The 18,972-nt window shown below is 52.2% G+C and overlaps 1 protein-coding gene across 2 annotated transcripts in view; it reads right to left on the reverse strand.

Annotated features, from left to right (window-relative positions):
* Nucleotides 1–18,972, reverse strand: part of ENTPD2 (ectonucleoside triphosphate diphosphohydrolase 2) — a 47,327-nt gene that overhangs the window by 19,238 nt on the left and 9,117 nt on the right. For both annotated transcript variants that reach the window (XM_044992491.1, XM_044992490.1), the window contains exon 2: nucleotides 399–516. In XM_044992491.1, coding sequence (XP_044848426.1) covers nucleotides 399–516 — 118 coding nt within the window. The remainder of the gene's footprint in view (nucleotides 1–398; nucleotides 517–18,972) is intronic.

Genomic DNA, 18,972 nt, shown 5'->3' on the forward strand with positions numbered 1-18,972 from the left:
GCCCGGTCAGGTGTGCCGAGAGCTGCCAGGGTCTCTTTTCAACCAGAAGCAGACACCTGGCAACCCTAATAACCCTATGGTTTGGCAGGGAAGGCACTGTGCATTACAAGGCTTGTAAAAGTCACTGCCTGATTCTTCTCTTACAATGGGGTAAAATTAGTAGCAACTGCACTGAAGTCAATGGAGTTACACTGATATAAGCCAGACAAGAAGCAGGCCCAGCCTGGGCCCATCTGGATACAGACACATTTCTGCAGATAGTGAATCATCATGTGAATTAATCTTGATGCCAAAATAGCCCTGCTCTGACTTACTGCTTGTCTGAAGTCGACGCCAGTACCCAGACAGCGCCACTATGGAGCCAGGGGACGTAGCACGAGCAATTAATTCACTCCTACCTTCCACGTCGCACATGCTGTGCTGGCTGACGATCCCAGTGTCATTCTCTTTGTCCGCAGGCCACTTGTAGATGAACATGGCAGTGTGGGAGGAGCCGGCGTCCAGAACGATTCCATACTGCGGCACAGGGAGAGAGAGGGAAGGCTCAGGCTGGCACAGAGACCGGTGCGCAGCAGCAGCAAGTGAATTCTGCTACCGCCAAGTCCAACAAGATGCTCCCAAAGGGCCTGATGTGCAGCTATTTAGAGAGAAATTTGGAAGACTAGAAGCCCTGCTCTGTGTTTCCTATGGGCCGGAGATTGCAAGGCCATTTCCCTTCCAAGAATCAGCCTGCGTGTGAAACGCAAAGAGCATCTTCCGGCAGAAAGACAAGCTGAGCACAGTGGGGCCAGAGGCAGAAGAGCCCTGCACCCACCGTGCGCTGACATGGGCTCTTCCGACAGCCTGGACGAGGGACCCTGCACATGGCCTAACCACAGCCTGGTGACTCGGCTTTAGGCAGCATGGTCCAAATGGAGCGTATGGGCCTGGAGTTCCGGACCCTGCCACTGACCGACCTGGGGTGGTGGTGGGCGGGGCATAGAGCCAGTCAGTGCTTTGACTGGGCAAGGTTCATTGACAGAGTGATAATGACACAGGAAGCTGCCAGAGCTTTGCCTACATTAGGGCTCCCAGTGATGCTAACCACGATGCATTGGAAGCAGAGGGAGCATGGATGGGACGTACAACTCCCTAGAATGAAGTCCCGGTGAGCCCCCAGGATAAGGGCACAGGCAAGTATCTGGATTTTGATCATTGGTTTGGCCCCTCCTAGTCCCAGCTGGACACTAGCCCCGTCCTTCCCTAACTCCTGTATAGTTCTCAGCATGAACCTTCTTTCTGAGTTCTTTCCCTTTACTCTTCTCTCCCTACCACTGAGACAGACACACCCTGTGTGAGTCCTTCCTAGCAGGGAATTACAGGGAAGTGGAACTCTGCCTGGTTAATCCCCATTACTTATTACAAAGGGCTCCCTCCCTCCTCTAGGCCAGGCAAGCTGCTCGCTGCCCATCTGCAGGGATCAAGAGACACCTGGGGGTGGGACTGCAGCTCTGGCTCCAAAGAAGGGCAGAGAGTTCACTAATTAATTCTTTGCCCATGAATGGATTTGCCATTCTTCTTCTATAAATAGATCCACCTCTCTCCTCTCAGACAAGATTTCCACAGCACCCAAGAAAGAAACAAGAGCAGATTCAGCTTTCTATTGTTCCGGGGTAACCCCAGTGCACTGCTCTGCTCACCCACCTCCGCAGAACGGAGCCAAATTTCATCTCTGTCAAATTTATGCTTTGGGCTTTTCTTCCGGCTCCAAAATCCTGCCACCAAACCACCAGACCCTGTGCAAAATCAAACTGCTTTGGGCTTGTCTACACCGGAAAGTTGCCCTGATTGAATTGTGATTTTTAATGACTACAGAAGGTTGTCTGGACACCTCAATTTTGGCTTAAACCAGACTTACTGTGGTTTAGGCCCAGTCGATTAGGAATTCGCTTTCGAGAGGAGAACCATGTTTAATTTTCCGACCCTGATCGACCAAGTGTCTTTATTCTGAGAATATTTACTGTTAAAACGCCAGGGGTGGAATTTACCCCATTCATCAGGCCAATAAGAGGTCTAAGCATTAGTTTAGGCCATTGGTTTAAACATGGGTTTATCTACATGGGGACACCCAGAAAAATTAATCCAAATTAACTAAAATGTGAATTTAAAGTGGATTGGTTAAACTGCATCAAGCCCCCATGGATGCTCTGATTCAGAATTAAAGTTGACTTAATTCAGTTTATCTTAATTCACTTCCAAAGTGAATTAAACTAAGTTGAATTAAGGCCACTTTAATTCTGAATCAGAGTGTCCACACAGGCACTTAATGCAGTTTAACCAATCCATTTTAAATTCACACCTTTAGTGAAGTTGGATTAATTTTTCTGAGTTCCCCATGTAGACAAGCACTAAATTGGGTATTTGCCATCCTTTCTAGCGGGTAATTAAAGGCTTTAATGTAGGGAAGTGGCCTCAGGCTAGCCCTCTTGCAGGGGTAAATTTCACCCTGTCGCCTATTTCCTCCTCTAGGTGGTGCTGAGCAGCAGAGAGGGGTCCTGGGCTGAGGAGGGGAATTTGCCCTGGGAGGGTGTCAGTCAGGGGAAAGGCGGGAGATGAAAGTCTTTGCTCTGTTTGACGTGTGCTCTCCGGCGCAGGCACAGTCCCCTGCACTGAGCCCCAGGCTCCAGCTAGAGTTAGTTTCTCCAGCTTTATTTTCTCCCCCCATTCCCTGGCTGATTCTTCCCACCTCCCCCTCCTCCTGCTGCAGTCTGAGCGCACTGCCCACCTATTGCCTCCATCACCAGGGCGTCTAGGCACCAAGACACATGCGAAGCCCCAGCTGCTCTTCTGTCGCTGTGGTCACCCCAGCTCTGCCTGATACACATGGACAAAGCAAGTGACACAGCCCTGTCTGTTCCTCTCCCTCTGGCCAGGGCAGGAGGGAGAAGAGACCAGCGGGGCAGCACTGAAGGAGCTGGGCCCGCGGAGCTGGGATTGCATCTCCAGCTCAGATGCTAACAGCCTCCCCTATGCTGAGTTTGTGGCAGGCTTTGACGCACTTTCCTGGATGGGCCCGAGCTTGGGTTTTAGAAACAGCCGCGGTGCTGGGCCCTGTCTGTGCGGGTGGGGCCGGGAGAGAGCCCCGGCCTGGAGGAGACAGACACGGTGAATGACAGCAGGGAGAACTGAGCTGCAGGGACTTTTGGAGGAGAGGGGAGATGGGGAAGCAGCTTAGTGGCCTTTACATCCACCACTATCCTTGGGGGGAGGGGACATGACCCTGATCCCCATCCCAATACCATGGGGAAGCCCCACACCCACACCTGGAACCCTCATTTACCCCAGCACCCACCCACCCACCCACCCACAGGTCCTCGCACAGGCTCTGCCAAGAGCATCCTGGCCTTTATCCCCACCCCCAAGAGGCAGGTGTCCCCACAGGCCAGAGGGAACCCCGCTCCTGGGTAAGGCCCTAGACTAGAAAACACTGGATAAGACAGAGAGAGGTGGCTGGGCTGGGCTGGAAGCTAGGAGGAACCATGGCCGAGCAACCTTCTGGTTAACGCAGCGTCCCCTATGCCAGGGTGGGGCCCGAACTTATGCCACCTAGGGGAATGGCCCCCCTCTAGTACCCAGCTCTTCAACAGCGTTTTTCACCAGTAGATCTCAAAGCTCCTATACACAGGAGGGCAGTGTCATTATCCCCATTGTACAGAGGAGAAACTGAGGCACGGGATAGGTGACGTGACCTCCTCAGTGTCACCCCGCTGGCCAATGAAAGAGCCAGGAACAGAATCCATGTCTGAAGTCCCAGGCTGGTGCTCCAACCATGAGGTAACACTAGCTCCCAGTTCTTTCCTAACCTCCCCCGTATAATACACCCTTTGCCAGAGCCTGTAATCCCAGAGCCGATGGCTAGACCCCAGCCAGCGCAGGCTTGTTCCCTGGAGCGTAGCGCAGTGCTGGGCTCTGTGAAACATGCTGTGGGGCTGCCATTACTTCCCCACCCACCCCTGCTGACGGGAAAGGCTACAGGTCTCCGCCTCGCGTGGATCACGCTAACCGAGTGGCCAGGGCTGGGGTCACCCAAGAAGCTGTTGTGCCAGGTGCCAAAATATAAGGAGCCCAAAATCTGTTTCTCTCTGTCATGGACTCCTGGGTTCTATTCCCGGCACTGCCAGCCACTCGCTTTGGCGTGGCCCTGAGCCACCCTGTGCCCCACCTGCCCTGCTGGCACAATGGCAATGACTCTCCTGAACTCCTTCCCAGGGGCTGTTTGCAAAGTGCCATGAGATCACCAGATGGAAGGCTTAAGGGGATGCGCTGAATTATTATGGCAACACCATCCCCTTGCCTTTCAGAGCCTGAATTTACTCCGGGTTCCGGGTTCATTTGCTCGCATTGATTCCAGATCAAGTCGGATCAGTTTATAAATTGTAAGATGCATTTTTTCTATCTGCCTGCCCTGCAAACTGCCCCAGCACTGGAGACTCGGGCTGGGTTCTTTCAGGCTTATGCGCTAGCAATGATAAAGATCCGCATCCAGAGCCTGATTCTCTACAGCAAAAATGCTATCGCTCAGCCCCATCGGGCGCTGCAGCCAATGGCTGCACAAGGCAGAGGGCAATGCAGAACCCAGGCCTCAGAATGTAGAGAAATTCTGCTGATGATGCACAAGCCAGGACAGACTTCAGCTCATGCTCCCCTTGTCATGTTGGCTCTGCAGGCTGACAGAAGTAAACAGCAATCAGAGCTTGGTTCAGTCAGTAAAATCACCAGCCAGGACATCAGTTTTGTTGCCCTTTTCTGTACCGTTTCCAATTCCAATATAGCTTTTTTGAGATTGGGAGATCACATCTGGTACATCCACATCTTGAATCCTGCGTGCAGATTTGGTCATCCTGCCTCAGAAAAGCTATATTGGAATTGGAAAAGGTTCAGAAAAAGGCAACAAAAATGATTAGGGGCGTGGAACAGCTTCCATATGAGGAGAGATTAATAAGACTGGGACTTTTCAGCTTGGAAAAGACACAACTAAGGGAGGATTTGATAGAAGTCTATAAAATCATGACTGGTGTGGAGAAAGTAAATAAGGGAGTGTTATTTGTTCCTCAGAACATAAGAACTAGGGGTCACCAAATGAAATGAATAGACAGCAGGTTTAAAACAAACAAAAGGAAGTATTTCTTCACACAACGCACAGTCAACCTGTGGAACTCATTGCCAGAGGATGTTGTAAAGGCCAAGACTATAACAGGGTTAAAAAAAGAACTAGATAAGTTCATGGCGGATAGGTCCATCGATGGCTATTAGCCAGGATGGGTAGGGAAGTTGTCCCTAGCCTCTGTTTGCCAGAAGCTGGCAAAGGACGATAGGGGATGGATCATTTGAAGATTCCCTGTTCTGTTCATTCCCTGGCACTGGCCACTGTCGGAAGGCAGGGCACTGAGCTAGATGGATGCTTGGTCTGACCCGATATGTCCATTCTTATGTCCATCAAATATGCCCAGGGACCCAGTCTGCTGCATGCTGGGGAAACGGGCACTGTTATTCAGAGATGAACTACACTGGAACATAACAAATGCCAGAGAAATTCAGAGGGAATTGGGCGCTCGTAGTCTAAGATACAGTATTAGATTGTTGCATCACAGTGGTGCTACTTTGTAATATTTTTCTTGAGTTAACAAGTTCTAAATATGTTGTAATATGTTATGATGCAAAGAAGGAACTACCCCCAGCTGTGCAAGAGGGAATGTTTATAGCCCATCGTCCTACCCGTATTGTCTCATTATTCCTTTGTACTCCCCCTTCTGTCTGTATCCATCCATTGTCTCTTGTCTTATACCCTTGGGACTGGGACTGTCTTTAGGTTCTGTCTGTACAGTGCCCGGCACAATGGTGTCCTGCTCCATGGCTGGGGCTGATAGGTCACTACAGTAATACAAAGAATAAACACATGGGGATAGTAACCCACAAGCACAAACCTGTCAGCAGAACCTCCCCACTCCCGGAGATGAATAAGTTACATAGAAAACACCCGTGCTAGACCAGCGGCTCTCAATCTTGCCAGACTATTGTACCCCTTTCAGGAGTCTGATTTGGCTTGCGGCCCCCCAAGTTTCACCTCACTTAAAAATTCCTTGTTTACAAACTCAGACATAAAAATACAAAAGTATCACAGCCACACTGGTACTGACAAACTGCTCACATTTACCATATAATTATAAAATAAATCAACTGGAATATAAATATTGTACTTACCTTTCAGTGTATTGTCTATAGCGCAATATAAACAAGTCAGTGTCTGTATGAAATTTTAGTTTGTACTGACTTTGCTAGGGTTTTTTCTGTAGCCTGTTGTAAAACTAGGCAAATCTCTAGAGGAGTTGATGTACCCCCTGGAAGACCTCTGCGTACCCCCAGGGGTACACGTACCCTGGTTGAGAACCACTGTGCTAGACTATCTTGAACGAAGCGCTCTTGCATTCCAAAACAAACTGCCCTGAATCCGTTTGCTTCCCTGCACAGTAACTGCAAAGGAAGCTGGGCTCCAGCTGTGACGTTATTCCAGGCTCCTGTGCTGCACTGCAGGGATTTCCCACAATCTGCAGTTAGCCAGACTTTGGCCGGTTTTGAAGCACTGTTACTGCCCATTTTATGAAGCAGACACTCACATCCCAAGAAAAATACCCAGCCACTGTCTTTCCTAGATCCCTTGCAATGGGAACAGGGCAGGGAATTCTGCAGTCCTGCCAAATTAGAGAGCAGGGTTACCTCGTCCCACCCAGCCTGTGCTGTTCCTGGGCATCACCACTGCGAGATACAGGGCTACGAACTCCTGTCATTGAGGGGCTGTGTAGGCTGCCAAGCTACAGTTGTTTCCATGCAAGTTACTGCCAAATCTGACCAGTGGGTCCCGCTGTGGAAAATCCTCTGCCTGGGAGGTGCATGCTAGACATGTAATTAACAGGTGATAAACCCAGCTACCAAAGTCCTTTGGCAATCAGCAGCAGCCGCCCTTCTCCACCACCTGCCATCTGAGCTCCAACCCCCTTACAAACATTCACTGTATTTCACAGCTCCCCGGTGAGGGAGGTAAGTGACACTACCCCCATTTTACAGATGGGGAAACTGAAGCACAATGATGCAATGACTTCCCCATGATCACAGGGTAACTCAGCATCAGAGCCAGGAATAGCTCTCAAGTCTCCCCAAACCCAGGCCCATTGCTTCACCATGAGGCCGTTCTTACCTCCACTGGCACAGGAAGCTGAGCAGGAAGTCTCCCCCTTATCACATCAACTTGCACAGCTAATGGTTCATTTAATTAAGAGCAAGGCTGGGTGGTGGGTGGGAGACCATGGCAGGTCTGTGCTCCACGCAGAGTATGGGGAATGCCCTGTCTTGGATCAACCCCACTAGCCCTGCTCCCTTGGAACTATGGGAACCGTGCGTTACAAGTGCTGGGAACTTGGACTCCGAGGTCGCTGAATGACTAGAGTGAGGAATCTGTGACCACTTGATGGGCACTCTCTGTGTTTACATCTGGGCCACTCCAGACAATGAGGCAGCGTTCTGCATTGCCAAAATTACTCTCAGTTGAGAAACTGATTTCAAAATATATATGTCAAAATCATCTGGTTCCTCCCACCCCCACAGGCCATTGGCTTCACAGGAGACCAGTTATGAGTCTGTGATGCGTGAGAGCCACGTCCCCAGCAATGCCCTGGGACAGGACTTTTTCGCGTAAGGAGCAGGGCTGGCGAGGTCAGGGTTGTCAGGTTTTTTTCCGTGTCTCCTACTTGTGTGGCCACAAAGTGCCACCAGGTCACGGCGCGGCATTGGCCCGTTGCTGTGCAACTACCACAACTGCACATCGGGAAGTTTTGTGCTCTTATCCCACCCTGAGATAATCTGAGAGCCCACAGCGATTGTGGGCCTTGGACCTGCAAGCATCTCACAAGCACTAGGAGGTGCCACTGGGACAATCCAGGTGGACTCATGAAGAGTGTCAGCCCCGCCTGCGACTCAAATCATTTAAAACAAGGAATGCACAGCCACTGGAGCACCTTGGATCTGGGCTCACTACAACCGCTTCCCTGGGAGCAGCCACTCAGCTGCTGGGCTACCACTTTTACAAGGCATATGGAGGGAGACATAAGGGCAGGGTGCTTCTGACCTGAGAGACTTCCCCTGTTGTTCCCTTAAGGTCTGGTACACCCTGTTGCAGACCCTAACATACATGGGGGTGAGGTACATTCACAAATGTACGTTGGGTGCTATTGTCAGCTCCTTGGCTAAAAGGTGCTAGAGAAGGATACAACATTATTGTGGCTTTAAGTAGCGATTCAGGAAGTTGTACGCACACGCACACACACTAAGTAGGATGGGGGTGAGAGGATTAGTCAGCGGACTCCCAACTGCCCTTTCTGCAGTCATAACACAGATAATTGTTCAATGATGTGTGAGCTAGCAGAATCCAGCTCCCTGCCTCAAGCTATGCTCCCCTCCGTGGGAAAACAGGAGCAAAATGCGCCGGAAATTTACTTTAGCGAGCAAAGTCCCCAGATCTAGCTCTGAATATACAGGTGGAGTAAGTCCATTGAGTGAATCAGAGCAATCTTTACCTAGAGCCAAATTCCCTGGTCCTTAATCATGCAAATCTCTCCTTTAAATCTACAGAAGATTTGCTCCACTAAAGACTAGAGAATTTAGCCCAGAGTAAAACCAGGATGTCTGATTGGTGAGACCTCAACTACAGGGTGGCAGTCGCTGGTTTAAATGACAAATCAGCTCTTTTTGATGCCTCATCAAAGGTACTGTGAGATTAGACAGTCTTTGTAGGTCTGTCCTAGATAGTGCCAGCTTCCATTCAGATAAACGGGAGGCACTTCACAGAATAGGTTTCCTTGGTCCCAACGCCCTTTCCCACAAGTGCCCTGTTTGTAAAGATTTTGCCCTAGGCATTCATGGCCAGGATCTCTCCACCTGGGGCTTTGATGTTTTACAAGCAAACCTGAAATGAGGTTATTTTACAAGAACAATGCTCAGCACTTCTGAGACAGCCACAGAGAAAACCGCAAACAGACAGGGGATGTGTCAGAAGGGCACGTGTAGAGATGGGGGAGGGACAGGCTAGAGAAGGCTGTTAATCAGTAGAGCTGGGTGAAATTTTTCAGCCAAAACCCTTTTTTCAGGGGAAAAAATGCAGTTTCCACTATACTGACACTCCCAAGAATTCGTGTCAGTTTCACCAAATTGCTTCAGCAAAAAACAAGACCCTAGAAAGATTCTGGAAAAAATCAAAATGTTTCTTGGTTCAAAACATTTTGCTTTTTTTGATATTTTCTTCTGTTTTATTTTAAAAAATGTTTCAAATGCTCACACTCGCAATGAAACACTCACTGTGGGAGGATGACGAGTTTTGTTCAACAAGAACTAACTAACTAACTAAATGTATATATATTAGCAATTTTTCAGAATTGCCAGCAAACTGAAAACTCCATTATTTGCCTGGCTCTCTTGACTGGTTTTGTTACGCAACATACGAACCTGCACCAGCACTAGTGTCAGAGCACTCACGGGGCTGGCACGGGTAAGTCACTAGGTCATAGTAAGTACTTAATCGGCCCAGCCAAGCCATCAGGCAGAGCAGTGTGAGGGTGGCAGGGACCAGAGGAGAGAGAGAAGCAAAGGTGTGGGAAGAGCTGGTGAACGGGAAAGTCTGAGGAGCAGCACCTGGGGTGAAGACAGACCTGAGACACAAAGGAGAGGGCGGCAGAGAATGCAGAGAGCAGCGGGGAGTGGAGATGGGAGAGAAATGAGGACCGGTCAGCGAGAGCCACAGCACAGGGAGAACAGCTCTGTAGCAGGTCAGGAAAGATGCGTGGGAGTCCTCGGGGTCAGTAGCCAGGCGTGCCCAGGGTCTGTGCTGGGATGCACTGACAAGTGTGCAGGGAAGCCAGCCAGCTCCTGCCTGCACTAACCCCCCCCCCGCCCCCGTTCCCTCCCCAGCCAGTGCAAGAAGGCCCCTCACAAAACTCTGAGGACTGAGATAAAACCCACAGCGCAGGGATCAAAGAGCACGGCCGGGAGCCCAGCTGAGGTGAGTCAGAGCTGGGGTAAAGTACACACTGCGTGAGCTGCTCAAAGGGGCTGCACCGCCTTAGCTTCCCCTCCCAACCTGCCCCAGGACCGAGCCTCGACTGCAGACAGATGCACAAGAACCAACCACAATGCCAGCACAGCTCATATTAATAGATGAAACCCCAGCCTCTGCTTCCCCGGAGCTACAGAGCATGAGGCATAGCCCAGTCCTCCTGTAAACAGTGCCCCGAGGAGAATGGTGTTTAGCATTTCCCAGCAGGCTGCCACGTGTGGAGATGTGGAAGGAACGCTCCTATCTCCCCTCAGCCGGCCACCCAGCCTTAAAACACAGATCAAAGCCACCTGCCGAGGGTCTCCATCCTGAGGAACCGGCCTTCATGCTGGATGGAGGGGGACAGGTAGCGGGACCTGGTCGGTAGCTGACACACTGTGACACGTCACGGCAGGGACTCATCCCTGGCCTATGGACCGAAGGGTCTAGCCAGGGGCGGCTCTAGAAATTACGGCGCCCCAAGCAGGGCGGCGCGCTCGCCGCCCTTCCCCGGTCCCGTGGCCGGGGCAGAAGTGTCTGCGGCGGGTGCGCTGGTTCACGGCTCCGGTGGAGCATCCGCAGGTATGCCTGCGGGAGCTCCGTCTGAGCCGCGGGACCAGCGCACCCGCCGCAGTCATGCCTGCGGGAGCTCAAGCAGAGCCGCAGGAAGAGGGGACCCTCCGCAGTCATGCCTGCGGCAGGTCCGCTCGTCCCGGGCTCCAGTGGACCTCCCGCAGGCATAACTGCGGAAGGTCCGCCGGAGCCAAATGCCACCCTGCCGGGACAATGCCGCCCCACGCGCCTGCTTGGCGCGCTGGGGTCTGGAGCCGGCCCTGGGTCTAGCCAAGCAGGGTGTGGGAAGTGCGGCAGGATGGAGGGAGCATGAGGGAGGAGGGGACGGGGTCTAGAAGGAGCAATGCAGAATATTATACATGGGCTAGGCACAGTAAGGCCACGTGTGAGAGTATTTAAGCAGCAATGTGCTCAAGAATGTATAAACCAGTCCCAGGCCCAGGGAGTTTATAATCCCGCGGACTCTAGCGCTACTGAAATGAACAGGCAGCAGGTTTAAAACAAACAACAGGAGGCATTTCTTCACACAACGCACAGTCACCCTGTGGGACTCTTTGCCAGAGTGGTGAAGGCCAAGACTATAACAGGGTTCAAAAAAGAACAGAATAAGTTCATGGAGGATAGGTCCATCAGTGGCTATTAGCCAGGATGGGCAGGATGATGCCAGAAGCCGGGAATGGGCGACAGGGAATGGATCATTTGATGATTCCCTGTTCTGTTCACTCCCTCTGGGGCACCTGGCATTGGCCACTGTCGGAAGACAGGATACTGGGCTAGACGGACCTTTGGTCTGACCCAGTCTGGCCATTCTTATCTACTGGAAGTTTTCTGACCAGCTGTCACCGGCACCACACCTGGGTCTCTAATGGCCATGAGCCAGACCCTCAGCTGGTGCAGCTTGGCATGGAATGGCTGTCAGTGGAGCTATTCCAAGTTCTGCTAGCCAAGGCGCTGTCCCCATGTCTGCTTTGTAAAATACACCGTGCAGAACACAGTTTGCATCCAGGCAAACAGGCAAACTCAAACTGGGATTATAATACAGCAGGACAGGACATCAAGAGCAACATGGCACCCAGACACAGCACATCTGCAGTGGAGATGGGACAGTAGGACAGGACAGACACAACCAGGAGCGTTCCCCTTAACTCCTGTGCCACTAGGATTCAGGCCGATAGTCACTGAATGTCAGGCAGTTACAGCCACGCTGCCTTCTGTGCAAGGTGAGCTGTATTCCCCAAACTGCCAGCTTGGCATACCAACAATGCCTGGCACCCGCCACTGGTCCCTCTGCAAGGCCTGAGCCTTGATTGTCAACTCCCTCATAGAGCAGGACCCAGCCACACCAGATAGTGCCAGTCCTATCTATGACCCTCTGAGACAGCTGCATCCTCCGGGGTGCAGAGTATCGGGTGATGCTCACGAGAATCAAAGGCGGGATGCTTTCAGGTGAAAGTGCCCAGCTGTAGAATGAGCTTCTGAAGCAGCTAAGCTGGGGCTTAAACCCACCTATTTGCTGTAGCCTTCCAGCCATAACCCACCCCAGGGATGGAGACAGTAACCCTAACGGAGACAGCCATGTACTGCAGGGGATGGGCATAGTAGAGATAAACACACAGATCCGGAGGGCAGCTGCCAGGTTTGGGGTCCAGCTTCAGAAAGAGCCCTCTGAAATGGGAAACAAACCAAATACGTACAGATCTCTGTCCCTGCTGACACACTGTGCCCAGCTGGATTGATGAAGAGGGTCCCTGCCGGGCAGGGGCAGTTAGAGGGGTGCAGTGGGTTAGTGCATTAGGCTTTCCCCTCTGGAGACCTGGTGAGGTCACGAGTGAGACCCACTCTAAGACACTAACCGATGGCCCAAGAGTCTCCTCTCAGAGACCCAGAACCAGACTGTCAGGGATGTCGCCGCAAGAGTGAGAGCCAAGGCAGAGCCATAGGGAGGGGGTTAATAATGAGGCCTGACTTGCCTGCGTGCATTGCTGGAGTCCTATCGAGCTATGGGGCCCTACAAACATTAACCTGCCCAGCGCCCCTCTGCAGCAGGGATGTGTTCTCCCCACGTTCCAGGTGGGGAAACTGAGGCACGGAGAAGGGAAACGACTTGCGAGTTTGTGGCAGAGCCAGGTCTAGTCCCCAGGTTTCCTGACACTCTGTCCCGTGCACAGGGCTCCCTTCCATTCACTCGGGACCGATTCTCTGGGGGAGCTGGGGTAGTGGCAAGAAACATAATGACAAGGCTGAAGGAGGAAGACGTCCAGACTGGGATTCCTGCTTCCCAATGACCTGCCAGCGGCACGTCCCAGTCGCAGGGAATGGAGCCTGCAGGGCAGATTCACACACGAACCCAACAAGGCTGGTCCCAATACTGAGGCCTCTATAGGACTCCTAGAGCAGGCATCCTTCAGCCCAATTCCTGGGTCTCAAAAGGACCACAAGGGAGTCCGTCCTGAGAACGAGGGTCGGGATCCCAGCCAGGAGCCGGCTTTGCGGAATTACGCTGCACACTCTGAAGCATGTTACTGATGAGCAAACAATCAGAGGTTACTAGACTGTTGCAAGCCTCACCTCACCCGTGCAGAGAGAGAGAGAGAGAGAGGAAATGAAATCAACTGACAGATCCAGCAGAGCTAAATTTAACCTTGGTCAAAACCAGGGCCAGTGTCTTGATTTTCCACTCAGCAACTTCCATATGTGGGGTGTTCAAAGGTGCTTCCGGTAGCTGGTGTTCTGTTAACTCTTCGCTGTCCTAGGCCATGTCGTTCCTCTCCCCTGAAGTGGCTGGGTTTACATGAACCCAGCATCACCAAGGACACCTTTGCCTGGGCAGAGACAGTTAATAAAGGACAGATACCCACTGGGGACTCTGAGCTCGCCAAACTCACTTGTGACCTAAGCAGGATTTGAACCCATCACCTTGGAACTCAAGAAGAGTACACTAGCCACATTCGGCTACTTCCACCCCCAGTGAGGCCAACTGCTGAGCTTGTAGGATGGAGGCTTCGCTATTGAGTCACTGGGCACACCAGGAAAGAGCTTTATGGAGCCCCATTTGCCAGTGCTTGGTGATGGCCTTTCCCATCAGATGTTGGCGGAACAGGCACCACTGGGTTGATGGGATGGCATCCCTACACCGTCTGCTGCCCCCAGGCCAGCCCACCAGCCTGGCACAGTTGCACAGACGTGCTTTAAGTTGGAGTTCTGCTCCCCCTCTTGTCTACATGTCGGGGGCACACAGACCATCTAATGGCTGCCCCCATCTCCTCCTGCCCTGAAGATCGGAGCAGATTACGTGTCTAGATACCCAGTGCGGGTCACTTAGACAGAAATCAGGCACCTGTCTCTCAGACCCAAATGCGGGATGCAGCATGTGACCCCAAATGAGGGATGCACAAACATTATTTGGGCAGGAAACTTAAAAATGCCGTGGGAGTCCTTCCTGCAGGGTAACCAGCCCTCTGTGACCTCCCTGGCAGGGCTGAAGAGTCAAGCAAACTGGCATTGAGAGCCACACTTTTAAACAGGAATGGTAATTAACCATTGCGTAACATGGGACATTCTCCTTTAAATGAAGCCCGGCTGTCTAGCTCAGAGTTACACTGCAGCACAGACACAAGCTCTTCGGGTCAACGCGGGTGTCACGGGGCGACAGTCTGGGCCCTGGAGGTTTCGTACAGGTCCCATCTGGCCTTACGAGTGATGAATTCTTCACTTCTGATGTGAACAATTGTCGAAAACCAATGAGAGGGGGCGCCAAACTGATGCAGGACACTGGGAATTTGGAAAGTAAACATGAGTGACGTCCCTAGACAAGAGGGACATTTGAGAGACAGGCTTGCATCCCTGACCCCACGGATCCACACTCCCTAGCTGACTCCCACCAGGCTAGCGGGGGCTGCCGTAGGTGGCAGGTTGACACTCGAGGTTCTTCACAACGGAGCTGTCTAAGCACTTATACTGTGATCACCACCAGAGCACCTCAGCACCTAATAAAACCATCACCACTGGCCAGCGGTGCTGGAACAATTTGTATAGTTGGGGTGCTGAGAGCCATTGAACCAAACTGGAAACCCTGTGTATGATGGAAACTAATTCAAGCCGGGGGGACGGCAGCACCCCTAGTTCCAGCACCTATGCCACCACCACTGAGAGGCTCACACGTAATCTAGTTTCCTCTCTCCACCCTGAAGTCTGTTCCCTCCACCTTCACCGTCCTCCCTGCCAGCAGGGTCTTTGCTGCAGCTAAGCTGAAGTAGGGATATTTCCACTTTCCTCTGGAAGGGGCAAAATCTCGGATCATTCTCAGCTCCCTAGCCTAAGCCTGGCTGCTGAGGAAGCTCTGGTCGGATCCTAAACCCCTCACTAGGTGGCCTTTGTCACTCCAGGGCACGGTGACAATGGGAGGCCTTTCAGTTTGGCGTTTAGTGTTTCAGACACTTAAGAGCCAGTGCATTGTTTAGCTCTGGACAAGCTCCATGTCTTGGTCCAGGCCCAAGGTTGGACACGGGCCCATACACACACCAAACTCACAGCAGAAGGGCACAGGTTGGATGGGCGTGGAGAACGAACTCTCCTGCCACGTCACTGTTGGGGCAACCTGGCATGGAGGAGACATGCGTTGCTGCTGTCCACACTGCACCTGCTCTGCACCTCCAGGGGGGCTGCACCTTTCCCACACTTTCACAAGCTCTTCTACCAGTCTGCCCTGAATGCTCGGTCAGCTGGCGGGAGAAAGTGTTGTGCCTCCAGTGGAGATATGAAGACAGAATTCAAATCAGGTTAAGCCCTGACCTAGTTTTTCTTTAATAAGCCGCTTTCTGCTGCAACATTGTCCCTTTGATTCCCTGCTTGTGTGTGTCAGCGGGCCCAGCTCTGAGGCCAGTTCACAAACACATCAGCTCAGTGATTTCCCTCTCCTGCCTTCCTCTCTGGCACCACGGTTTAACCATGCCTACGCTGATGCTAAGGTCCATAGGACAGGACTATGATGCACCCACACACCTTTCCAGGGTAGCTTGCTGGGAGCTGGGTACTTTTCTACAGTTTAGCAACGCTTGTGAGACCACACTGGGGTGAGACCACCGTAGGGGGCCCAGCCCACCAAGATCTCACTGTGGGTGGTGCAGAACGCCTGGGGCGGCTGTTGTGATTACACAGGGCCTGAGCGTGCTGACGCTCCGCTTCCAGCGATGCTGCGCCGAGTCCCAGAAGGGCATCGAGCAGGAGACGGCAGCGCAAGGCCAACAGGAGGGGATGGGTGGAGAGTCGCCCTCGGGATGTGTCTGCAGGGGGCCAAGGAGCCAGCGACAACGAAGGTCAGCCAGGGTACTGTTCTCCCGGGGCTTGGGCTGGTCAATACCAGCACTCGAGGTCAATCGCAAAGGGGAAAAGGGATGAGGAAGAGCGGGAGTCAGGGTGAAACGTGAGCCGGGGGAGAACGCTGGGCATGGGGCCGGGTCAGCCCCTGACCACAATCCCTGAGCTCTGCCCAACTGGCACCTGGATGACAATGGCCCCTGTAGGCCTCACGTCACTGGGGAATAGCTGCTGCAGGGGAATGCCTTGGCCACGCCCTCTCCTGCCCCCTGCACCAGGGGGACGCCAAGAGACGTGGGCTCAGTCCCGACTAGGGTTGCCAACTGTCTAACCACACAAACCCAACCACCATTTATCACTTACGAGCCCTCGTCACAGCCCAGGATCCCACAGTGCTGGGCGCTGTACATATATATTGGTAGATATTGTCACAATTCTCATATACGGCTACGCATATGACTCCGCAGTCCGAACCCTGATGCACAGAGGCGGCCGCACCGAGGGCCTGGGAAGTCTGTATCTGCAATGTTTGAGGATGCAGCTCTGTGGCGCCTTTCACGTGCAGCCTGGACACGATTTCATCAGTCCCACTCAAACCTGTCACAGCAAGACCTGTTCTGAGCCATTTGCTCAAGCTCTTTGGGATTGATGTCAGCCCACTGGAGAGTCCTCTTCAGATTATCTTTGAATCGCCTATACGGCTGACTCGTCTTTCCTTTGCCCTGACTCAGCTCCCCATTCAAGATCTGTTTTGGGAGACGGTGTCTTCCATTCTGATGACATGCCCGGTCCACCTAAGTTGTGCTCTCAGTAACATTTCCTCAATGCTGGATGTGTTTGCTCTCTCAAGGACCTTAATATCAGTCACTGTCCTGCCAGCGAATGCTCATTATTGAGCGGAGGGAGCGCATGTGAAATTGCTCACTCTGTTTAATGTGACGTCTATAAAGAGTCCACGTCTCAGATCCATACAGGAGAGATGTTAGAACCACTGTAGATCTTCAGTTTGGTGGAGAGACGGATGTTGTGTTGGTTAAGAACTTTTATTCTAAGTTGGCCAAGGACCTGGCCGGTTTTACTAATTCTGGAGATTTCCTAATCAAGGGAACCGTCACTTGAGATGGTGCTGCCCAAATACTTGAATGATCCCCATTTTTCAGCTGTGTGCCTGGGATGAAGATGACTGGCACTGGGGCACTGGAACGAGGTGCTGGTTGGAACAAGACCTCGGTCTTCCCGTGACTGATGGTGAAGCCAAAGAGCTGGGATGCTTCAGAAAATCTATCAGCGATGACCTGAAGGTCGTCTTGTCTATGGGCCATCAAGGCACAGTCATCTGCAAAAAGTGCCTCAACAAGAAGCCTCTCCAGCGTCTTGGTCTTAGCACTGAGTCTTCGAAGATCAAAGAGGGAGCAAAGACAGTCCCTGCTCCACAGAACTGACAGTCATTCCAGTGCAGATTCCGGCTTCGCCCTGCCCGTCTTATGTCTGGCCCAAGTGAGCCGTTAACTGGTTCTTTTTCACTAAAATTCACCAGATGTTTTCTGTGAAGGACTCTGCTTTGGGGCTCACTCCCCTTTGGCCTGCCAGGACCTGGGGCTGTTAACCGCACAGAAGTTCCCTAGTGGCCAGGTGTTCAGAGGAGCACAAAGCCCCCACACAGCTGAGATCAGATTTCCAAAAGAGCTCAGAGAGCTTGGTGCAGGTTGGGTGCTGCTGAGCCCTGGGAAATCCCTCCCTGAGGCCATGTCTACACTTGCAGAGTTTTTGCACTGTCAGTTTCACCAGTGATAGTGAACCGGTGAAAGAAAAGTGCAGGTTTGTGTACTCACTTCCACAGGCATCAGAGAGTGTTTACATTTGCAGCAGTTCCAGCCTCGCTGAGAGCAGCGCACCGAGGGCAGCTATCCCACAATGCAGCTCTCCCCATTTTGAGGATAGGTCTAGTGGGAAGTGGGGGTGTGATCGCGGGGCATCCTGGGTCCCTGCACTGATCAGCTCCAGTAGCTCAGCATTGCTCCAGGCAGGGGATCCTTTGCTCCCTGGAGCAGGCACCTGGCCAGATCATAAGTGAGCACTTGCCAAGAAAACAGGAAGGGGAGTTTCAAAGTTCCCAGGGCTTTACAGGGGGAGGGGTGGACGTCTGTTTACCTGGCTGCTGGCCAGAGTGGTCACCTAGGCACTGTGGGATATCCTGCGGAGGCTAAAAGCTCTGTAAACAGGCAGAACGTGTCTTCCCTTGCACATCACCGCAAAAGCATCACCGGGAAGAGCTGTGCGCCTCTCATGGAGGTGGTTTTCTTTCTCCGGTGAAACTTCTGAGTTTGACAACAAAAAGTAATTGGCAAGTGTAGACGATCCCACAGTTTTTGCGCAAAAAAGGGACTTTATCTGCTTTAAATGGCAGGTGTAGACATGCCCTAAATCCGTCCTGGCTTTTTCATTTTGTCTGAGCTACTGTTTGCATGCAGAAAGTTTAACTTGACATTTGCAACAGTGCAGGATTAAGAGTGAGCCTTGTGGAAAAGAAACTCTATTTGAAAGCCTACGTGGTTACTGAGGGTTCGTCTACACTGCAATTAGACAGCCATGGCTGGCCTGTGCCCGCTGACTTGGGCTGAGGGTATTTAACTGCAGACTAAACGTTTGAGCCCAGGAACCAGCCTGAGCCCAAACGTCTACACTGCAATTAAACAGCCTCTTAGCCCGAGCCCCTAAGCCCGAGCCAGCTGGCACAGGCCAGCTGCAGGTTTTTAATTGCTGAGAATCAGGGTATGTCTACACTTGCATGGCTTCCTGGTGTTATTCCACCAGATGTTTCTGTGGCTGCTCCCAAAAGCATGGAAAATTAAACTGGAACTCACTGGACATGTGCCTGGCCACCCCGATCTCTGGGATCGTAAGTTATAGCCCTGCCTGCCTCCTTTCCTCTGACTGTGTCTTCTTAGATTGTAAACTGTTTGGGG

This window comes from Mauremys mutica, chromosome 18 (genome assembly GCF_020497125.1).
Source record: "Mauremys mutica isolate MM-2020 ecotype Southern chromosome 18, ASM2049712v1, whole genome shotgun sequence".
NCBI classification, from domain to species: Eukaryota; Metazoa; Chordata; order Testudines; family Geoemydidae; genus Mauremys; species Mauremys mutica.